The 25,593-nt window shown below is 32.9% G+C and overlaps 2 protein-coding genes across 2 annotated transcripts; both read left to right on the top strand.

Annotated features, from left to right (window-relative positions):
* Nucleotides 1–7,884: 7,884 nt before the first annotated feature.
* On the top strand, nt 7,885–10,697 carry LOC142525385 (transcription factor RF2b). Its single transcript, XM_075629669.1, has 4 exons — nt 7,885–8,454; nt 9,142–9,274; nt 9,660–9,744; nt 9,956–10,697. The coding sequence occupies exons 1-4, from the start codon at nt 7,985–7,987 to the stop codon at nt 10,330–10,332; spliced, it is 1,065 nt and encodes a 354-aa protein (XP_075485784.1). The 5' UTR covers nt 7,885–7,984; the 3' UTR covers nt 10,333–10,697.
* A 9,084-nt stretch (nt 10,698–19,781) lies between these two features.
* On the top strand, nt 19,782–21,326 carry LOC142524416 (expansin-A4-like). The gene is made up of 3 exons (XM_075628401.1): nt 19,782–19,988; nt 20,276–20,588; nt 20,674–21,326. The coding sequence occupies exons 1-3, from the start codon at nt 19,850–19,852 to the stop codon at nt 20,975–20,977; spliced, it is 756 nt and encodes a 251-aa protein (XP_075484516.1). The 5' UTR covers nt 19,782–19,849; the 3' UTR covers nt 20,978–21,326.
* Nucleotides 21,327–25,593: the final 4,267 nt, after the last annotated feature.

Below are 25,593 nucleotides of genomic sequence, written 5' to 3' on the forward strand. Positions count from 1 at the left end.
TTTTTTTTTCTTAAAAATCGAATAAAATACACGTCAATCCGATGAAATTAACTCGTGAGATAATTAAATAAATTTTTTGTTTTTTGTTTTTACATACATTTCAATATTTAATCTTTTTTTACATAGATTTTTAAAAAAAAGTTGTATATAGATTTTAACATATAATATTTTCAAAGTTTTAATATTGTCATGTTATTCGTGTATAACCATAGGTTTTCTAAGATGAACACTCGCGGAGATTATGGCATGGATGGATGAGTTTTTTGCATTTACAAATGATAATAATAGATATATTATTCCGCTCTATTGAACAAGATAACTTGAAATATATTTGGAATAGATCTCTTATGAGACGATCTCACGAATCTTTATCTGTGAGACATGTCAACTCTACCGATATTCACAAGTAATACTCTTAGCATAAAAAATAATATTTTTCATAGATGACTCAAATAAGATATCTGTCTCACAAAATACGGCTCGTGAGATCGTTTTACACAAGTTTTTGTCATATCTTTGACGGTTAATATCTTTTTTGGTCTAATAACTTTTCATTTTTAGATGTCAGTCCACTAACTTTTCATTTTTGATATATTATTTTTCAAAGTCTTTTTGTTTTTTTTGGTCTTGATACATTATTTCTTCATATTTCATTATTTTGGTCCATTTTATCTCGAAATTTTCAATTTTAGTCAGAAATAGCTGACTAGGCTTGGATCTTAAATGTCATTCTAGTGGAAATTTATAGGAAATGAGTAAAGAAAATTAGCCACACGAGTAAAGAAAATTAGCCATATATATATATATATATATATATATACCACTTAATTAAAAAAACTAAAAACAAAAAAATGATGTGTGCCTGATAATTTATTTGATTAAATAATTTGATCCCACACTTAACAACAATGATTATCTTAGCTTATTAAATTAAAAAATGTCAAAGTTTGGCACCAAATCCTTCTCCCACTCTGGCACTCTTTCCTGTGTATTGCTTGTGAAGCTATTCCACAAGGCCCATGGATTTATCATTACCAAGATTTGATCTTTAAGATTTGGTCTTGAGGTTAGATCCTAGTTACATGTCACTTTTCTTTGAGGGAATCTTATTTCTTGGATAAATTTATATTATAATTTATATCATCACAAAAGCCATGACATCATGACAAAAATCAGTGGATTATCCATTTGATACATTCAAAAATTAAATTTTATGATTTTAGCACATGTTGGACTTTATCTACGTTTTTTTTCCGATAATTAAGACTTCTACGATAGATTGATAAAATAACTATTACTGATGTCTGATTTCTACTGACCATGTCGCCAAAAGCTATAACAAAATAAAACATGAAGTCTTGTTGGATCCATATCAAATCATCCAACTTAATATGCATTGCAACTTCTCAAATGATAAAATTCTAATATATGTTGCAAATGAGTTATATTTTTTGGGTGTGATTTAATGTGTGAGAGGGGTGAATCAGTAAATTTGCTAAGGCAGTAGACAAGTCATGCATATCCTCAAAACTGATAAGACTCCATGCAATTCATGTCATGTCTTCACCAACTTTTCCAACATTTAATGATCAAAATTAATATAGTACGTCTTTTGTGAGACAGTCTCACGAATCTTTATATTTGAGACGGTTTAGCCCTACCGATATTCACAATAAAAAGTAATACTTTTTCATGAATGACCGAAATAAGATATAACTGTCTCACAAAATGCGGCCTGTGAAATTGTCTCACACAAGTTTTTGTCAAATTAATAAATACATGACTTTAATTATTAGTTGAAAAAATAAACCATTATGGAAATAAGTTGGAACCACCATCATGTATCTCATAAATTTTCCTACGGATACTTAAAATATGTATTAAATTTTATATCTACTATAGTATATGTTAAAGAAAGATTTCATGTATAACTATATTGGTATTTTGAAATATATTTTGCAAGTGTTCCTAAAATTTTTCGATAATAACTATTGTTTGTATTGTTTTTGAAAAGATCAACAAATCAGCGCGTGGTGTCCGAAACACCAATATAGCAACAAATGAAAAATCTCATTCATTCAAGATTTATGTAACTCCAATTGCCGAAAGCTTCCATGTTTTATTTAGAGATTTCTGGTCAAATTAGTGATTTTCCGACTTGTACTTTAAATTAAATTTTGGTGGGTTTTTCAATGATGCATGGCTGCCGAAATATCGATACGACAACACATGAAAAATCTCATTCATTCTCGATCTATAACTTTAACGTTGAACATTTTCTTGAATTCCAACAGATCATTACTATATTTTGAAAAACTAAAATGATGATTATTTTTTCTTCGATCGTTCGAAAACAATATCTCCAAGATCTAGACCGACATTTATTTATTATTATTTTATCAATATGATAAAAAAAATATTAGTTTAATATCTATTTATCACAATATAATTTTTGTATAAATATAATTTTTTTTAAAATTAATAAATAAATTAAATTAAATAATTTTCTAAATAAAAACGTGTATCTAATTGAATTTATTAATAATAATTTGACTTAAAAAACAATTTATGTTAAGAGTAAATTAGACTTTTTAATTTGATCATGTACCAATTTATCAATTTATAAATATTTCATATACCAATTAAGTCATTTACAATAATTCATATACCTATTTATCAATATTTATTATATCAAAATAAATTTTACTCTATTTTTGCTATGCATTTGCTCTTGATTAGAAAGCCCTATATAGCTCATTACGATAGAGTTTAATGGTAGTTTGAAATTTCCCACGAGTAAGATAGTCATGCCTCCTCATTTGGGATGTAAATTAATTCCATTGAGTGCATTTATTTCAAGCTTTATTATTTTTCTCTCGATAGTATTTAATTCAATCCATTTTTTTATATTTAATGGGGCATATGATAAATAATCAAATAATATTATATCTATAGAGAAGAATAATATGGTTAATTAATCATAGTTATTAGGGGTGGGGGAAAAAATCAAATTTTCGATATACGAGGTTATCGTACTGAAAAATAACTAATTTATCGAAATTTTTGGTATATCGAAATTTTCGGTACGATATGGTACTTATACCGAAATATTCGGCACGGTAACGATATGATATTTGAAATTTTCGATAAATACCGAAATACTTAAATAATATATATAAATTAAAATATATAATATTTTTAAATAATAAAGTTAAAAATTTGAAAAATATAAGGTATTTATTTTTGTATAAAACGATATATATCGATACCTTACCAAATATTTAACTTATGTCTGGAATCATGATGTTGGAATAGACCAAATCAAAGTTCAGTGAAGCAGCCCGACTCATAGTTGAGAATTTAAACTGTTGAGAAGTTTTATCTTTATCGCCTAACCTTACAGCTAACTAGAGGACTGAATGTTGGGCCTCGACTTGTTAAAAAGCTGATAGACTTCAGAAATCACAAGATCTCAGACATTGTTGCAAAGATAGCGGATGAAGAAGTCGCACATGTTGCGGTTGAAGTTTATTGGTGTTCCTTGATGACTTGGATCTTCATACACATGTTGCGGTTAATGTTTATTGTCTTGATGAATTTGTATTGTATATATCTTTCCTGGTCCCTTTGACTGTCTTGAGGGATTTGTTTAGTATTGGTGATTACTGACATTAGAATTACAAGAGAATGAATTTTTTTATAGATACTTTTGGTATGATGGTATTTTATCGACACCGTAACAAAATTTCAATATACTGAAAAGTTAGTATGATAACGATATCATTTTCTCATACCGGTATTTTCGATACGATATATGATATTTGAAATTTCGATACAGTATACCATACATGTCACGGCCCAGCCCACTTGTGATATTGTCCGCTTTGGCCCAATGGCCTCACGGATTTAAAACGCGTCACAAGGGGTTGCTACTCGCTCATTTAAATGCCCAGCATCTCTCCCGTTGTTTGGCGATGTGGGATTTCGCCTAAGGGCCCTCTCGCCCCCCTTTTTGGGACTCAGCGTCCTTGTTGAGGTTTGCCCCACCATCCCAAACCCACGCGGAGTCGCTCTGATACCAAATCATTTTATTTGAATACTAAAAATAGTATTTAATCTCACGTCATAAACATGCCCACACGTAATCAAAACCAATCATATACAAACAACTCATATCCTCGTGACATGCCCCGGTATATAGATACATATACATATATACTGGGAACAAGACATAAACATAAAACCTCAGCCCAAGCTGTGGCTCCCTCCAGAAGTACCCTCTCCAGTCTCCTGATATCCTGGAGTACCTGCCATTGTCCACACACAAAGACAACAACAGCCCCCCTTGGGGGTGAGCAAAGCTCCGTATGGAACAACCAATCATATATACCACAGATATCTAAACAATGATATATGGTATGCAATGCATGTATGTCGTGGAGGTATCGGGTCAAATGTCAATCCACTGAGCACATGTCAGAATCAATCGAATCACTATCAAATCAATGCTCGAGCTGGCACACCGGCCTCAATAAGAGATACTCGTATGATAGCGTCGACAAAGCGCCATCAAATCCCAAATCACATATCCAATCATCGGGGTCACAATTGTCTATGCTTTACGGGTCATATAATACAACCATAGCAATTGTGTTCACAAACCCCATAATCCAATCAAATCATGTCAGGGTATCCAAGGATCATAGCTCAACGTGCATGTCATGTATCGATGTATGCATCAAACGATGTGTGTTAACAAAACATTTATTTTATACATCGATATCCCAATCACAATGTCATGTATGCCACATCAAGTCATCACATAAGGCATATAGACACATATTCTTATTCCAATCAATCCAACATATATCATATAATACAGATACCTGTCGTATGTTACCCGGTCGCAACATACCTCAATTCTTCGTTTCCCGTTGATGTAGCCTGAAGATATTAGTATAATAAGCTATCTACATCAATAACATCATTCAAATTCATCAATATAAGTTTCAAATATCTTTTGAAATTTCAAAAATTCATATTAAATCGAAATCATAACATAATTCAATTCCGACTTCAAAACTTAGTTTCTTGTCGATTATTCTACCGCATATATTCATCAGAATTAATAATAACTGACAAATAATTATTCAATCTCAACCTACGATTAAAATTCCCTAATTATAATAATTTGAGAATAATTCAAAATAACATCACTATAATCATCTCTTCTTCGTTAAAATCATACACTATTCAACAATCTTCAATATCTGCATGATTTAACAATTTATCGGATTTATTCCAAAAAATCAACGAATTTCAAACATCACCAAAACTATAAAATTTATACCTCAAATCGAAGACCTCGTGTCAACGATCCCAGAATTGAAGTCGGTTCGTCGAATGAATAAACCGATAAGTCGCACGATCGAAAATAAACTCAAAATCCTATTCTTCTCTCTCGCCTCAGCCTTCTGCTATAATTCTCTGTTGAATGATTCAATTCAACGTAACTTGCATCTTTATCTTCTTTTTATTTTTAATTTTTTTATTTTTATTTTTTATTTTTAATATTATATTATATTATTTAACATTTTAACATCGGTACATCCCTTTGGACCAGTCAAACGATTAAAATTTTCAAAACTCAAGACATGAAACTTCTATATCATTGAGTTTTCTAATCTATATCCAAATCTCAAATCATTTGGACTTCATATGACTCAGATATGTCATATTTTGTTCTTAAAAATTAATTCATTATTTTTCAACTTATTTACCAAAATGTCATCAAAATAAATTGAATATTTTTCAACTTATTTACAAAAATGTCATCAATACTATTTTATTCTCGGGATCTCACGATACCAGTCACCTCTAGTAGTTATAACAACTTATATGTAGACCTGATAATGATTCTTAACTTGAAAATTTCCGCTCTTAAATTGATTATTCCAATTTCAATAAAAGGTTAACTGATATCACTAAACACGTAAGCAATGTTCGGCTCCACATCAGCATTTTTCGGAGCCACAACATCATTCCAGTGAAAAATGGCTAAAATTGAAAAACATGCAAGTTACATAACTAAAATCGTGAATTAATCGATAACAGGACCAAAAATAAAAAATATACACAAGGTACAAGATAAATAGTGTAATTTTCTCAATATATAATAGCTATATTGCAAAATATCATTGATATTTTCTTGAGGTGCAGTAATTATTCATGTTAAGAGAGCGATCGAACCGTGACGCTTGTGCTGTATATGATTTAAAAGATTTTGAGTTGTACCATACCACTAACTATAACTTTTGGTAAAACGACAAACACTTGGTCATACTGTTTTGATTTTGAAACCAAAACCGAAAACATAATTCGAATCTGTTTTTTTTTTCAGGGTTTCGATTCGATTCATGATTCCAAAAAACTTTGGTCGGGTCCAACATACCTTACAAACACGTGCGTGCTCGCGCACACACACTTGTGTATATATGTATGTATATATATGTATGTATGTATAGATCATGTTTGTTCACGTGACTCTCTTGCTGAGATCACGTGAAATCATTCACTCATTAATATTTTTATGTTCGATTTTTAAGCTTTCTATCAAAACAAAAAATATTAAAGTGCCCAAAGCGTCATTTAGTGCAACCATCTTCATTAATGTCATGTATCGTATAATGTAAGATGTGCAGTATATTTTAATACTCTACAGTGTATTATACAATAAAGAAAAGTAGCTTTTATAAAACAATTATATGCTATAGCCTACCCTGCTCAGCTTCAGTTCTACTATAATTGAAGCTAAAAATTAATTATATTATATTATTTTATATTTTTATTTTTATATTATATATTATTTATTATCACATCTAATGAATATATTTATTAACAAGCGGCCAATGATTTATAAGCTTTTTTCAAAAAAAGATGTCTCATAATATCTATTTATTTATCTTTGTTTATATAAATTTATTTTAAAAAATAAATAAATTAATCTCAATGTTTATTATTATGCCCGAATTATGCTTCGATCTATTTTTTCTTACATCTTTCTAATATTTATTTGGTTTTTCTTTTGTTTCCATATTTAAACTTATTTTATATAAATCTCGTGTCAATACTACATTCTAAATTATAACAATCCTATATTTATTTTTTAAAAAACTAATGTGAAACTGTCTCACGGCTAAATTTTGTCAGACGGATCTTCAATCTGACCCAACCAATGATAATTTTTATGATCAAATTATTACTTTTCATTGCGTGTATAGATCGATTCAGTTTTTCTCATGGATATAGATTCATGACACCGTATCACAGTGGACTTATTCGTTTGAGAAACTTTTTCGAATCTTGAAACCAATTTTCAAAGTAATTTCTTTGTGATATTTTATAATTAATTTTAAAACATTTTCTAACACTTAACTAACTGTTGAGTGCAATAATTGTCTTTGCTTGGTAGAGCGATCGAACCATGGTGCTTGAGCTGCTGTGCGATTTAAAGATTTGAGTTGCACCATTACCACCAGCTATAGCTTTTGATAAAGCGGCAAGCACTCGGTCTTATAATTGGTATCAGAGCCAAGGTCACGGGTTCGATTCCTATTGATTGCAAGGAGTGCAATTATTGGGAGGGAGATTGTTGGGTGCAATAATTGTATTTGCTTGGTAGAGCGATCGAACCATGGTGCTTGGGCTGCTGTACGGTTTAAAACTTTGAGTTGCACCATTACCAACAGCTATAGCTTTTGATAAAACGGCAAGTATTCGATCCTACAGTAACACAATTTATATGACTTCTCCAACTTTAAAAATCAAATTTCATAATAATAATAATAATAATAATTTACTGTGTATTTTTTCGTCAACTGCTATCCTAAAAACAAAAGAAAAAACAGTTACTCCTCGAGTCCTCCCACCAGTCTTTTCACTACTCAAACCTTTGAACTACTCTAATCAAAATCCGTGTGCACAAATGCAAGATCCCAACTCCAAGCATTCTCTGAACCAACTGCCGCCGTTCTCCGCCGCAATGAGGCCTTCCCACCACAGAAGGGCCCACTCCGAGGTGAACTTCCGGCTGCCGGAGGACCTAGATCTGGTGTCCGACCCTTTTGATGCGCCAGCTGGGAGTTTCGAGGAGCTGGGATCCGAGGAAGATCTGTTTTCCACTTACATGGACATTGAAAAGCTAAGCAGTGCCGCCTGCGCCGTCGGTGGATCTGGGGTCGGAGAATCTTGCTTGGGTAATGCCGGCGGAGGAAGTGTCCCCCGCGAAGCGGAGGAGGAGGAGAAGGCTGGCAGTGTCAGGCCGAGGCACAGGCATAGCAATTCGGTGGATAGTTCGAGTTTGCTGATGAATGAGAGCAGTATCGAAGCTAAGAAAGCGATGCCTCCTGATAAGCTTGCTGAGTTGTGGACTCTTGATCCTAAACGGGCCAAAAGGTAGAATCTTTCTTCTTTTTTTTATTTTAAATTTGTTTCTTTTATTGTTTTTCTCTTTGATTTCTTCAATGTATGAGTCGAATACCAGTGGGATTTAGTCGTGTATAATTATGGGGTTATATTGATCTTTGTGAATCTTGTGCTTGGTCTACCAAATTGACGACTTGTTGCAGCAGTTTTCTTACCCGTATTTGCTTTAGTTTCGAGGAAGAGTGATGCTCGCGGATTCCAAAATAGTTAATATTTGCTTTCGTCAGTGGTAACGTTGTAAAGAAATGGAGCTTAGATTTTTCATTGGACTGGCTATGTGGCAATGGCAAAAATTAAATGGATTCATTCAATGCATCAAATCTTATGTCTAAATTTTTGGAGATGTTAATCAGAACTGAATTTTTCTTAACGTATGCTCATGATCGTGTTGCGGACATTTTGGCGTGCGAATGATGTTCTATTAAGGAGATCTTGAATTGAGTTTCTGATTTAAATATTAACTTTGATGTATTAACCTTATAATCTCAAGTTTTGATAGGATAGGCCATGAGACAAATATTCAGGTATTCTTTGTTTAGTTTAGTCACCGGCAAATGAAAGTCGGACGGACATATGTGAGTCTCATTGATAGAAACACAATCAAAATATGTCACACATTCCTTAACATTATTGTAACAGATTGACCATATTATGCAGGATTTTGGCGAATCGGCAATCTGCTGCTCGATCAAAAGAGAGAAAGGCTCGCTATATATCTGAACTAGAGAGAAAAGTTCAAACCCTTCAAACTGAAGCCACAACTCTATCTGCGCAACTCACGTTGTTCCAGGTGTTTCTTCTATTTTAGCTTCATGGAACTTAATGCTGTTGATTGATGAAAATGTAAATTGAATGGTGCAATTCTATATGTTACTTTGTTTAACATTAGAAGTTACTGTAAATCAGACCTTCATGTTTGTGGTGTGACATCCAGCTGGAAAGATCTAAGAAACACAGAAAGTTCTTATACCGAAAACAATATCTTTTGATGTTGTTTTATTTTGAATCAGAATATACCAGGTTTCTACTTAAAACGGCTCTAAGATTCCATCATCCACCATTGAAGTGCCAACAAGCTTCCATAACATACATGATCGTTCAATCCCGAATACCAATGTTGCTTTCCATCCTAGATATAATTTCATGATTATAAACTGAAATACTTTGTCTTGCAGAGGGATACAACGGGGCTGAATAATGAGAATACAGAGCTTAAGCTCCGGCTACAAGCCATGGAACAGCAAGCTCAGTTACGTGATGGTAAGCAGTCCCTCAACCAGGAGTGAACTTTTGGATTCATTTCCTAGTTATGAAATAGTTGGTTGTGCCTGCAAATACAATAATATTTCAAATAGCTGTGTATTTGCCCAATAGGACTGTGTCCCCGAATCTTGACTTGTGTCCATCGTACTGCTCTGTGTTTGTTTTTTACCGATGAAATCGGTTATGACAATAGATCATGTATTTGCAGCCCTTAATGAAGCCTTGAAGCAAGAAGTAGAAAGACTCAGAATCGCCACTGGAGATATCTCGACCTCCTCAGACACATTCAGCTTGCCAATTTCCCATGCTCCATATAACTCATCGGCCTTCTTTTCGAGTCAACCTCAGGCTGGTACAAACGATCTCCGAAATTCACAGATGCCACAGTTTCATTCCCTTCCGGCTGGCATGTCTACTCACCATTATGCAATGCTCTCCACAGCTCAAGTACAGGGTTTTACCGACTCCTTGCACCACGATTCTCTCGGTCGTTTTCAAGGTCTCGATATCAGTAGCAGAGGTGCTCATATTGTCAAGTCAGAAGCCCCTTCGATTTCCGCCAGCGAAAGCAGCAGTACGTTCTGATTCGGGTCTTTTCCAATTTGCTCAAGTTTAACATCCCGAATCATCATTTTTCTCATTCTTTTTCCTTTCGTTTTAACTGGGGTCTTGGTGTATTTAGGACATGTTGTAGGTTCCTTGGTATTTCTGTGACTTTATAACTTATTCGTTTGATTTGAAAAATAATATCGGGATACAAGTTCGTGATAATGTTGATAGCTTCGCTTCATCTTGTGATAGTGTATCATTTATCGACTGAGTGGGGCTCGGTCTGCTAATCAGTATGTCATTTGTAATGAGATTTAAGACATCATTTTGTCTTAGTCAAACTATAACATTCTGTGTCGTAACATCAGTCACTTTAATGTTATCTTCCTATGATTTTCCCACATTTTGTGGATTGTCTCAACAATACTCGCATTCCCAGAGATTGAAAATCTTCTACTGATCTGCATTCGCGAAATTCGTTGACTCGAAAGCCAAAACAGTTACCTGGTGCTCTTACTACTGCTGATGGAGCTGGTGTAACTATCAGAGGTAGGATCATGGTGGATCCAAGATTTTGAACCTTGTTATCTGTTCTATCCATTTATCTTCGGTGTGTCATGAATCTTGGTTTCTTTGATGCGTTCGTCATTAAATTATATTAGTACTTGTGTGTGCTACATAAAATTATTTTTATATATAAAAAGAAAATTAAATTTACTTAAAAGATAATAATTTATTTAAAATATAATTAAAAATATTATTTATTTTATAGTCTTAATAAAAGGATCGAAAAATTTAAAACAAAATTATTTTAGGAAAATAAAAATCAATAAAATGATACAATGATTGTTAATATCACAAAATTACACAAAATCCTGTCACTAAGACGATCTCTCGCTTAATATGATAGTATAGTATAGATACATAATTTTTTTTTAAAAAAATAATTTATTAGATACAAATTACAGTTTAAATTCAATTTTTTATATATAAATTATTGTTCAAAATTTCTAAAATAATGTAATGTTTATATTTTTCAGCTTTTAATTTATTTGATAACAACAATAGCATATAACAATTAATATCAAGCATATTACCATTTGGAATTGAAAGATGTGGATACCAATTTTTTTTTTAATTCCAATTGTTACATGACTCGAGCCAAATGCCAGATGAAACAAAAACATGAATTCTAATCTTTCGCACCGAACGATACCTAAGATTGATAATATACTAGATTTTAATATTATAGAATGTGACTCTCAAAAATTATATTCATGAAAAGGAGACTTGTGAAAAAAAACATTGATTTTCTTATCCAATGTAGAAAACTAGTAAAATAATGACATCAAGCAACATTATATAAGAAGGAATCCCCTTTGTCTAGGGCACAAAATGGCCTTTGGACCACTTAATAACTTCCCTTGTAACCTTGCAAGGGGCCTATGGATGCCCCTTCCCACCCCAAATCACAATCAAATTGCACATGGCAGACATAAGAGCCTTCAACTCAATTTCAACTTCCTCACACACACACACACACACACACACACATATATATATATATTATATCACACACAATTCATACCTTACTTTAATTATTTACACATTAGTTACGCAAAGTAGAATGAATTTCAAATAACACAATTTTTGGAAGAATTTGAAATCTATCATAATTAACATAAAACATTATATAAACGTGCAAATGTGAATTTGAAGTTCATGGTCTTACTGATATAAAACAACAAATATATATTCGATCAAATTCATCAATCCAAACGCTAAACATATAACAATTTATGTCAATCGGTGATGGAATTAGTGACGATATTAAATATCGTTAATCCACAGGGAAATAAACTTTGAAACAACTGATATGTATGACAACAATTTTTGAGTTCCGGGATAACACGATATTTTTTTTAAAGAATGAGATAACATGATTTCGACAATATTTAGTTCGGCGACAAAGAAACTAAGAAAAAACTATGATATTAACTTCGTTTTCGGTTTACAAAAATGATTAACCCAAGTTGTTATAGAAGTCTATTGTGCAGTTACGTAGGCGCGGTCCCAGACTCGGGACGTTACAGTCATATTGTGCTTTGGCTTTCATTTTTCCAGCTAGCATGAAATTCTTCAACTTTGTCGTTGGAACTTAAATGAGGATTTTGTTGAATGGAGAGAAAAAGGATATGATTCCCCAAGAACACCCAATGATGCTTGTCTATTTATTGTTTTCCTAGAAAAAAAACTCGAAAATAGAGTTTTACCTAGCTTAGAATTGAGGAAATCACGTTTTAGTTGGCTAGGAATCGGATTCTGGATTGTTTCCTTAATTTTCACGATTATGCAGATTTTTGGACCCATAGGCTCGCGAGACTCGTGCGTATTTCCTTCACTTTTCTGAGCTTCGGACAACATTACACGACAAATAAAAATTCAATCAACATCCTAATTTTGTTAACCACAAGCCAAAAATGTGTACATGTTTGGAGCTCTTTTGCATATGAGTTAGGGTCGTCCATGACATGAATAGGGATGAGAAAAAATATCGAAATTTTTCGGTGTATAGGGATGGGAAAAAATACCGAATTTTCGGTACGATACGGTAACAATACCGAATTTTTCGGTACGGTAACGGTATGCAGTTTGAAACTTTCGGTATATATCGGAATACCGAAATACCAAAAAAATTTACAAAAATTTTAAAATATATAATATTTTAAAACAAAAAATTATAAAAATTTTAAAATGTAAGATTTTTTCGATATAAAACAGTATATATATACCGATACCGTACTGTAACAAAATCTTGGTATACTGTACAATTTCGGTATAATCAGTATGCTAGTTATATGCTCCGAAATTTTCAGTAAGATGTCGGTACGAATTTTCTTATACCGTAAATTTCGGTACGATATAGGATTTTCGGTATGGTACGATAAGATATACCACCCCGCCCATGAATACGACTCTTCCCAACATCACTACCCTTTGGTCCCTTAAAAATAACACTTGAATAAATTCCACATGCCCTTTTGTTTCGGATGGTTAATTTCTTTGGGTCCATGCAAAGAATTTGGATCGTAAAATTTATTTTATGTTTTATCACAAGATTAATAAATTTTGAATAAATTAAAAATTCAAGAAATTTAAAAGTTTAAAATCGTGAAAAATGTAGAACGTTAATCGGTCAAACGAGTCGATTAAAACAATGCATATATAATATGACCCTATATTAATTTGTATCTTGTAATAAGTTGGAAAAATAGACAAAAGAAATCGAAATATGTCTTATAAAATTTTAAACCTAAGTGACATAGCTAGGGATTTAATTTCGGGCACTTTTAATATATTTTAAACCTATGTCTTGGCCCTTGTTCAACCCACAAGATGTGATATATTCGTCGACAATAATAGAACACGAACCCCACTACAATTGAGTAATTTAATTTTGAGTACTGTAATTGGTTTCGACTATATTTTTTATTGTTAACCATGAAATAATAGATAAAATTTTAAATCAATAAGTTACTTATTTATACGTTAGTTACACAAAATAGAATGAATTTCAATTGTCTCAATTATCGTGTGAATTTGAAATCCATCAACATGAAACATTATATAAACATGGAAGTCTGAATTTAAAGTTTAATGGTTTTGTTTTATTAAAACTAATTTTTTTGAATATATTTGAAATTTATGAATCCAAACACAATCTAAGTGAATTTACGGCTCGTATGTTTTTATAATTATGGGCTCATATTTTTGAGTTCCCATGTTGTATATAGGTTTTAATATTTTTTTTTTAAAATTCTAGTAGCATTATAATTATTATATGAGGATAAAAATTAATAACAAAAAGCTAATACATGTTATTAACGTTATTACACGATTACAAAATTTTTTATAAGTTTTTTCATCAAAATTCTTCATAACACCAACAATGTGTGTGTGTGTGTGTGTGTGTGTATATATATATATATATATATATATATATGTGAATGATAAAATGATTTTTTTGTCCATTAACTTATTGAATTTTATGTTATGGTCTACTAAGTTCTAAAATTTTGGTTTTTGTTACACTATCACAAAAAGTTATTTAAGTTTTTACATCGATTTTTTTGATAACATGAGAACTCGGAGTTGTTACTCTTTGGTGTGCACTAGGTAAATCATCGAACTAATACAACAGCTTGCAAACCACATTGGATAAGCCATATATGATAAACTTGTCCAAGAAGATGATGTTAGAAGAAATCAAATTCTCAACCTTTCACCAAACTTGATTTCTATTTGTAATAAAAAAAATAAAATATTCTATAATTTTAAATACAATTATTAAATAACTAAGTTAAATTAGTAGATTACTTCTCTAGTTATGCATTAATTTTTTCATTGGCCAATAAATTTTAAAAGAATAAATTTCAGTCAAATCGATTCAAACTCAAGCCGAAATCATACCTAAATCATGATTCGATCTATTTCTATTTCTAATTAAATCGGAACTGTCTGTTTTAAAAACAGTGATCAGATGCTGTAGTAACATATAAAAATTATCTATTATGTAGTAAAATATTCAATGGATTTGGATCAACACTTTGGTCGCACGAATTCTTTGTACAAAAATGACACTGTTCGCAATATCAACCATGATCTATTCTCATAATATATTAAGCAATAAAAATGATATAATATTAATTTTATGAAATAAATTGCTTTTAAAAACTGTTTTTACGTTTTATTTAATTAATTGTATAGTTTAATTGTTAGATTAATATTTAGGCCTTTTTTTTTGCATTTTTTTTATATTTATAAATTTTCAAAAAATAATATAATTAAAAATAGTAATTGGTGAAGGCTGCATGAAGTCTATGAGAGCCTCATACTTAGTAAAAAGTATAAATTATTGATATGAACATTCTTGGTGATACAAAATCCGAATAATTTTTCTTTTTCTTTCTCCTTTTTTTTGAGTAAAAGAATAATTATTTTAATATGAAACAAATAGACAAAACATATGCCAAAATATTAGGTGTGAATTGGGTCGGATGTTTATATATTATTATTATTATTATTATCATTATTTTCACATCAAAAATCAATTTAATTTATATCGAATTTATGAATTTTTCTAACTATATATATATATATATTTAGTTGCATGTGCATGTAACGTGGTAGGCCCTTCATTCAAGAATATTTATAATATTTTTCAACCAAACCTCTTTTAGTTATACCTGTAATATGGTAACCAACTATTAATTGGCCTATGATTATGACATCGTACTCAAAAGTTTATTTTTTTATAATTTTTTTCTTCATAATTATGAAATCGATAGATTAAAAACACGTCACACGTGGTCATCGAAAATTATCGACAATTTTATAAGTACGCGACTGAACATACACATTGTGTAATATACATATATTTTTGAGTTTTGTTTGCATCATTTGATTACCTAAAAATATTTATTGTATACTATTATTGCTTTCTATATTAACCTGTGTCTACAAATCAGATTTAGTTTTGAAAAACTTCCATCAATGTGATAAATTTGAACAAACTCTCTTGCTTGAGGTGCTCGTCTTTTGAAGTTAATTCGATTCAAACTCGAAAAATCTTAGGTATGAACCTGTTACATATAATACATGTTAGGAAGAACCCTATGAAGCCCATGAAACGAATAGAGAATATAATTTAGACATAAAGATCGAATCGTGATGCTTATAACACGAAAGAATAGACCATAAATTTGATTTTAAAAAAGTATACATATTTCATAAATATTTTATCATGTGTTAGTTGTCCAACATCGGTTGGATAAAATATCCGTGAGTTACATATATGAGCTTGGAAAATGCTTCATCTTTGAGCTAGTTTTTGGGGTTGAGTTAGCTACGAATTCTAATATTAACATCATGTCATATATAAATTGATTTAAAATACTTAATTTCACTTATAATATAATAGGCCAGCCATTGTTCTTCCCCACACACACACACACACACACACACACACACACACACACACACACACATATATATATATATATATATATATATATAAAATCAGAGTTTTTGTCAAAAATAGTAAATTGCCGCCAAAATGTCATTTCTAAAAAAAGAAATATATATAAAGAATATTGAAATATGTGTACTGTAATAAATGATAACTTCAATTATTGCTGCATTGATTATATCAATTCATTTAGTTCAAATTTGAATTTAATTTATTTTTATATTAATTCAAATATAATTTATGTATTATATGTGTTTTTATTTTTTTATTTAAATTAAAATTAATCTCTATTGAAAACATAAACTACAATATTAAATATTTTGCATTGATTATATCAATCAATTTAATTTGTGATATGATTTTGTGTTACTATATATGTATGTATGTATGCAGAGTTTTTGCAAACATAATAATTTTCAGTCAAAATATCATTTTTAGAAAACAAAGATATATCATGAATATTGAAATATGTGTACTGCAATAAATGATCACTTCATTATTGCTTGCATTGATTATATCAGTTCATTTAATTCAATTTTGAATTTAATTAATTTTTATATTAATTCAAATGTAATTTATGTATTATATGTTTTTTTTTTGTTTTTTTTATTCAAACTGAAACTAAACTTTATTGAAAACATAAATTATATTAAAAAATTTGCATTGATTATATCAATCAATTAAATTAAAAAATGTAAAATAAATTTAAAATACAAATGATTGCAATATGTTAAATATCACTCATGAGATAAATCATTCAAAAATATATTTTGCTATTTTAAGTAATTTCCTGTCCAAATTACTTACTAAAAAAGAATATAATATTTAAATAGTTAATTTAATTTTCTAAAAATAAAATTGGTTGAATATTAAAAGTTATCAGTACAACAAGGTTTTCCAATGGACATTAAATTACCATGTAATAATAATAAAATTTTAATCTCAAATGCATATTATTTTGAGATTACCTTAATTTGAAAGAATTAATGTATTGTAGTTTTCTTTCAAAACCATATGTATATTGTATATCTTGAATTGTCTTCTTAAACATTCAAATAAGAGAGCTCAAGAAAAATAGAAGAGATAGATTCAAAAGAGTTTCAAATGGACATTAAATTATCTTCAATAAACATGTATATTACCCTCAATAATCAGAAATGTTGACACCCAATGCATGCAATTCGAGATTTCCATAATTTCAAAGAGTTAATGTATGGTATAATTCTGCCAAAAGCATCCAATGTATAATTTTTGTCCCTTGAGATGTCATATTTGAATTTTAAATTATAAATAATGCAATATTGTATATTATATTAAAAACCAATTTTATTCTATTTATCTTACTAAATTTATCTACTCCAAAATTGAATTCTGAAATGACTCATCTTTTCAGCACCATATCTGAGTTGAATCCTTCCAAGATGTAATTTTCGTTTACATTTAGATTTGTTTGTTGTTATGAACTACCTAAATATGGAAACAACGAGACATTAAGTTTGAAATATGACATTCAAAATCACAATCTATTTGGATAAAGATATTGATGAAAAGATTATTGTTATCATTCAAATGTGTCAAACACGTGTCATGTCACAAAATTATTTGTGAATGTGGATTTAGATGATTATTGAATTTTAAAAAAAAAGTATTTCTCATTAATTTTATTGAATTTGATTTAAAAATATTTTTTATCACATGTTAACAAATAATAATATATAGCTTCTCAAAAATTAAAGAATTAAATATGTATTAAAGTTGATGGTCAACATCAATACACTAAACATGATAAGTATCATGTCATTGACATAGACTAATTAACACAATCTAAAATTTTGATATATGATAGTGATTATTAGCCAAAAAATTATTCGACATGCGTTATATTTTAAAAAAATTAAAATTAGCGAAAAAACAGTTTTTATAATTATGTTCTTTTTTCAATTTAAATGTCTATTCATTTTTGACTAATTTTTAATAATACATCCCGTGCATAGCACGGATTGAATACTAGTAATATTCAAATATAAGCTATCACATGTTATGCACTTAACAAAGTATGGCTCTAAAAATTTCATACGATCAACATTACCACATTATGCACAGTTACAATGTTGTGCGGGTAAGAGTTGTACAATTAATAATTTTCTTATAAACTAAAAATATACCAATTTTGACTTATACATACATTTATATGTATAATTAATAATATTTTTATAAACTTATTTATGTTATGGAAGGAACATTAAAATATATCAATTTTGACTTATACATACATTTATATGCAAGAAGATTTGAAGTCGGCAAATCAAATCATATAATCACCGACATAAAACAAATGAAGAAGAGAAAACAAAATCGAGCAGCCGGAAATTACCTCAATTTTGGACGGACGATGCATGCGTTACCTTAATTTTAGACTTTATTTAGACTTTTGAGGCACACACATTCTTATTAACATTCATGCTCCCGATCTCACTCATTGATGGTATAAGAACGCCTATAAATAGCAACGTTTGATGTCCATAAGCAAACAACTCATAAGAACAATATTACATCATCTACATAGGGTTGGAGTGATTGGAAGACTTGAAATCGGAAGAAATCAGAATATTTATATTCAATGGCTGGAGGTAATACTCGTTCTGCAATCGTATATTTACTCATCATGTTCATCGATACATAGAAACTTGATTTTGGTTTGAGAAAAAACTCCTAACATCTTCATACTATCTCACAACTTAAACAGTATAGGGTCAATACGAAAAGAGACACAAAACATTAATTTACCTTTTTAAAAGTCTCATTAAAAACTCTTTGCATGAGAGTTTGAGAAAATTGTCGGATTCCATATTATCATAAAGATTTACTCGTTCGAGCCAAATAAGTCACACGATTATTTTTTTTTTAATCGTATTTCCCTTCTTCTTTTTTATGGTAAATTTCTATTCCAAGAAAACAAGAACATTAGAAACGAAAATCCCAGTTCCTAAAAAAAGTTTAAGATTGTGTCACGAATTCGTATAGATTTCCCGATACGAGAAATCAGAAATTCAACGACTTATGATCACCCCAAGATAAAATAAATAAATAAAAATAAATAAAAATAAACTTGTATCCCGAAGTAAATCACTAACTCGAAACAAATTGAGTCGACGTGCGGCAAAAAAGTAATAAATTTATGGACAAAACTCAAACAAATTTAATAATGAGATAGGAGATATAGATATAAGGAAGATGCTAAGAATGCATGTGCTTGTAGGGTCTTCAAGCTTAGCCTTTGGTAGTTCAAATAGGAACAAGTGCATGTGCATCCCAAAAATATTTTGAATCACTTCTTGTGGTTCCAACTACAAGAAATTAATGCCACAAAAATTGTCACTTTCCACTCTATGCTATATTATTTTTATAAATATAGCTCAATTTTCCTCTATATAAATAAATCCCAATTTTCCAAATCTTGTACAAGTCCTGATCACCACGACAATTAAACTCCCCTCTCCTAAGCATTTCAACTTTCTACCCAAAATGGCTATTCAAATCTTCTCCATGGTTTCACTCTTCTTGGTGTCATCCCTATTTGGATTTTGCCTACGAGCTACTAATGGTGACTGGGAAGGCGCGTTCGCCACCTTCTATGGTGGGGGCGATGCATCGGGCACAATGGGTCAGTTGAATCGAACTACGTTGTGTTCATTTCACTTTCTTGTCCAAATATTGAATATAGATATATTCTTTAGTCTAGCATTGTCTCTTCTTGGGTCAAAATGATGGTAATAACTAATTATTATTATTTTATTTAGTCACCAGTTTGCACTCTATTTTCCTTACGTACGTTTCGCCATTTTATTTAAAATTGGGATAATTTTATTCATAAATTGGAGAACAAATAACATAACTCGAGAAACAATTATAAAATCGAAAGCAAGTTCTAATATATATTTTCTTTTTCAGGAGGTGCTTGTGGGTATGGCAATTTGTATAGTCAAGGATATGGCACCAACACTGCAGCACTCAGCACTGCTCTATTCAACAATGGATTGAGCTGCGGGTCGTGCTACCAGTTAACATGCTCGGGAGGCGCCAAATCGTGCATACCGGGCACGATCACGGTCACCGCCACCAATTTCTGCCCGCCTAACCCGTCTCTGCCGAACAACGCCGGTGGGTGGTGCAACCCTCCCCGCCAACACTTCGACTTGGCCGAGCCGGCCTTCTTGCAGATCGGTCAGTACCGAGCCGGGATCGTCCCGGTTTCATTCAGAAGGTAAAAAACCAACATCACCACCACAATTTTTCTTGAAAAAGATGCGACATAAGGCCTAACATGTTGATATGTTGTCTATTAACAGAGTCCCTTGTGTCAAGAAAGGAGGAATACGGTTTACTGTCAATGGTCACTCCTTTTTCAACCTAGTACTGGTGACTAATGTAGCAGGTGCCGGGGACGTCCAGTCAGTATCGATCAAGGGTTCGAGAACCGGATGGCAGCCCATGTCGAGGAATTGGGGCCAAAACTGGCAGAGCAACTCGTTCCTTAACGGCCAACCTCTCTCGTTTCGAGTGACGACGAGTGATGGCAGGACTCTTATTAGCAACAATGCTGCCCCGGCCAGCTGGCAATTCGGCCAAACATACGAAGGGAGCCAATTCTAGTTGGATTCAAATCATAAATATATAATTTTTCATTCGAAAGAGAACCATATCAGGCTCGAGTACGACTCGAAATCGTATCGTGGGAAGGGGCTAGTGGAGCTGGGGGTGATCGGGTTCGCACCCGCTTAGGCCTAACATACATTTTTATTTAAGTTACAGGAATCTTTTTTCTTTTCTTTTTTTTTTTTGAATTTTTTGGTGAGAAGATATTAAAATTATGGCTAAATTTGTATGAAGCCGCAAATGATATATTTATTTAAAATTGTAATTTAGTCCTTGTTCAGGACAAAACTGAAATGGGATATATATATATATATATATAATAATAAGATTGAAGTTATAAAACTTTTATTTGATTGAATTTTGCCTTTTAATGGCTCTTTTAAATGATTCCAATGGATCTCCAATTGGGTATTTCAGACTTTATAATATTAACAAATGACGTTTGACAAATATTTTTAATATGAGTTGTCTAAAAAATTTATTTCTTGTCCAAACTTGTCTCTAATGTCTTTCTTTAATTTTTAAGATTTAATTTGGTACAGATGATAGGATAAACATGTGATATATAATATAATGATAAGTTAAGGATAAATAAGATGTAGGATATTATATTTAATGTTTGGTATGATTTTAATAAGAGTGATTAAATTTATATATTAGATTGTAATGACAAAATTAACATTATCATAATAAATTTTATAATTTCAAAGTTGTTGCTTGAGTGCATATTTTTTATCTGTTCATGCGCCGATAGTGCTTGCATGATTTATTTAGTTTTACCTAATTTTATATATTATATAATATGATAATTGAGCAATTGATTTCATGAGTCAAGTCAAATATCAATTTTTAAGGTTAATCGAATGATACTAATAATTTTATTGATATTTATAAAAAATATTTATATAATTATCTCGAATTCATTTATATAATTATCATATTATATAATATATAAAAATAAATAAAAATAAATAAAAATATTTATTTAATTTTAATTTCTACCTACTAGCATAGATTTATAAAAAAATTATTTATAAATTGAGGGCAATTAAGTCATTTGTAGTGTATTTTATCATTAAATTAAAATTATCACACCTAATATAAGGGACATTTTATCCTTCTAAAAAATTATTTAACAAGGGATAATATCATGAGCTTTTTAAAAAGGTACCAAACATGAGATAAGTAGGATTATTTATCAATGTCTCCCTTATCTCATGTACCAAACTATACTTAAAAGACAAATATATCCTCGGATATATTGTTATATTCCATTCGACCACAAAATTCAGTGACACATACTAAAATACATTATAACATCACATATATCAACAACTCGGGTTAGTATACTACCTTCATATTTCAATAAAAAATTATATTATGGACAGGAAATCCTAAATTCGGTCATATCATATGATGAAAAAACACGAAAAATATTTGAGAAATAATAAACTATTGAGCAATTATCGTGTGAGACGATCTCAAAGAAATAGATTAGTGAGACGAGTCAACTCGATTTATATTTAAAGTGAAAAATAACACTTTGAGCATTAAAAAATAATAATTTTTCATGAATTAGATCGACGTAGAAGATCAGTTTTATAAAATTAAATTATGAGATCATCTCACAAGATTTTTGTTAATTGTTTGTGATGATACCCTCGGGATAGCCCGGGTTGTGCCCGAGTCATGGACGATTCTTGTGCCCGGGGCATGGACGACCCAAGATACTGGATGGATGGCCAGAATCAGGACAAGTCGGGAGGAAGGGTTCATCAGAAGCCAGGCGGGTGAATACCCGGGACGTCTCCTCCCCGGGCCACCGGACGCCCGGGCTCTCGTACAAGCTCCCGAGAATTTTCTACCCGGGCCACCTCGATATGAGCACCGCACTCGAGTATACTAGCAGAATAGGATGTGGACGACTGTCCCATCTCTGACACCAGGCCGATGGGTTGACAAAATCAGATGGGCTGGATGTGACCAGTATGAGATTTGACATGTCAGAATATAGGGTGCGATCAGCCGTCCTATTATAATTAATAGGTAGCACGGACTCCTACTATAAATACCAGGTTCTCTCTTTACATTTTCATCATTCATTCACACCAATCTCACAACCATCACTTGGTTACATGGTTTCTTGCTTGAGTTATTCACTGACTTAAACATCGAAGTGGTCACGCCGGACATCCCTCCGGCGCCCATTCACATGGTTACCTTCTGGAGTGCAGGAAATCCTCTCCGCCCGGGAAAGAAGCTTCTGGTTCAGATATCTACATTGCTCTTATTTCCTTCATCATTTTGATAGCAGATCCGGTGGAGCACCCGACCATGCTCGTCCATTTTGCCCGGGTTGCATCATTGGCGCCGTCTGTGGGAAATTGAGCTCAAGACGTAGATATGGTTTCCATTAAAAAATAAGCTCAACTCTGCTTGGAAAACATACAAGTCCGACCAGCTCGGCACTCAGATCTTATATGTGGATTTCATATGGGCTCAAAGCTCAGCAGCTATCCCGAATTGGCATGAAGAGAATTTGCTATGCACTCAGTAGCCTACAACTATATTAGTCACCTAATTTAGCTCAACTAGAGAAGTTTCACTCTACCAAAAATGAATTCGGATTCAATATTTTCATGTTAGTGATTTGATTTTTAATAAAAATAATATAGCAGGAGGAGCAAAAAGGTTGAAAGCCCGGAGGTATGAGACCCCGGCACATTCTTGAAAGTCCGGGAGGTACGAGGCCCCGGCACATTCTCTTAAGTCCGGGAGGTACGAGGCCCCGGCACATTCTCTTAAGACCGAGAGGTACGAGGTCCCGGCACATTCTCTTAAGTTCGGGAGGTACGAGGCCCCGACACATTCTCTTAAGTCCGGGAGGTATGAGGCCCCTGCACATTCTTGAAACTCCGGGACGTATGAGGCCTCGGCACCATATTTAAAGTCAAGGGCTCCGTACCCTGGCTCGGGGCTCTGCACCTCGACCATTATCTAAGTCCAGGGCTCCGTACCCTGGCTCGGGGCTCCGCACCTCGACCATTTATGAAGGCCAGGGCTCCGTACTCTGGTTATTTTATAAGCACAGGGTTCTCAAACCTGGCTCGGGGCTCCGCACTTCGACCATTCCCAAGTCCCAGGACATGCTCCCCGGCCCAAGGCTCCGCACCTTGGTTATTTATAAGCCCAGGGTTCTCAAACCTGGCTCGGGGCTCCGCACCTCGACCGCTCCAATACCCAGGGCTCCGTATCCTGGTTATTCTATAAGCTCAGGGTTCTCAAACCTGGCTCAGGGCTCGGTATCTCGACCATTGATGAAGGCTAGGGCTCCGTACCCTGTTTATTCTATAAGCCCAGGGTTCTCAAACCTGGCTCGGGGCTCCGTACCTCGACTACTCCAAGACCCAGGGCTCCGTACCCTGGTTATTCTATAAGCCCATGGTTGTCAAACCTGGCTCGGGACTCCGCACCTCAACCATTCCCAAGTCTCGGGACATGCTCCCTGGCCCAAGGATCCGCACCTTGGTTATTTATAAGCCCATGGTTCTCAAACCTAGCTCGGGGCCCCGCACCTCGACTACTCCCAAGTCTCGGAGATATGAGGCCCCGACATCTTATGCAAAGCCCGGGAGACATGAGGCCCCGACATCTTATGCAAAGACCGGGAGGCACGAGACCCCGACATCTTATCTCAAGTCCATAAGGCACGAGACTCCGGCATTTCATCCCATTTCTGGGAGACATGAAGCCCCCGATGCTTTTACAGAAACTAAATATTTTCCATGATCGGGCACACAAGACTAATCGGGACAGCGAGTATGACTCTAGCCCGACTATTTAAGGAGGGAGTGATGATACCCTCGGGATAGCCTGGGTTGTGCCCGAGTCATGGACGATTCTTGTGCCCGGGGCATGGACGACCCAGGATACTGGATGGATGGCCAGAATCAGAACAAGTCAGCAAGAAGGGTTCATCAGAAGCCGGGCGGGTGAATGCCCGGGACGTCTCCTCTCCGGGCCACCGGACGCCCGGGCTCTCGTACAAGCTCCTGGGAACTTTCTACCCTGACCACCTCGATATGAGCATCACACTCGAGTATACTAGCAGAATAGGATATGGACGACTGTCCCATCTCTGACACCAGGCCGATGGGTTGACAAAATCAGATGGGCTGGATGTGACCAGTATGAGATTTGACATGTCAGAATATAGGGTGTGCTTAGCCGTCCTACTATAATTAGTAGGTAGCACAGACTCCTACTATAAATACCAGGTTCTCTCTTTACATTTTCATTCATTCATTCACACCAATCTCACAACCATCACTTGGTTACATTGGTTTTTTGCTTGAGTTATTCACTGACTTAAGCATCGGAGTGGTCACGCCGGATACCCCTTCGACGCCCATTCACATGGTTACCTTCTTGAATGCAAGAAATCCTCTCCGCCCGGGAAAGAAGCTTCTGGTTCAGATATCTACATTCCTCTTATTTCCTTCATTATTTTGATAGCAGATCTCCGATGGAGCACCCGACCCTGCTCGTTCATTTTACCCGGGTTGCATCAGTTTGTAATAAATTTAACCAAACAGAATATTTTAGAAAAAAAA

The sequence above is a fragment of the Primulina tabacum genome, chromosome 14 (assembly GCF_025594145.1).
Source record: "Primulina tabacum isolate GXHZ01 chromosome 14, ASM2559414v2, whole genome shotgun sequence".
NCBI classification, from domain to species: Eukaryota; Viridiplantae; Streptophyta; class Magnoliopsida; order Lamiales; family Gesneriaceae; genus Primulina; species Primulina tabacum.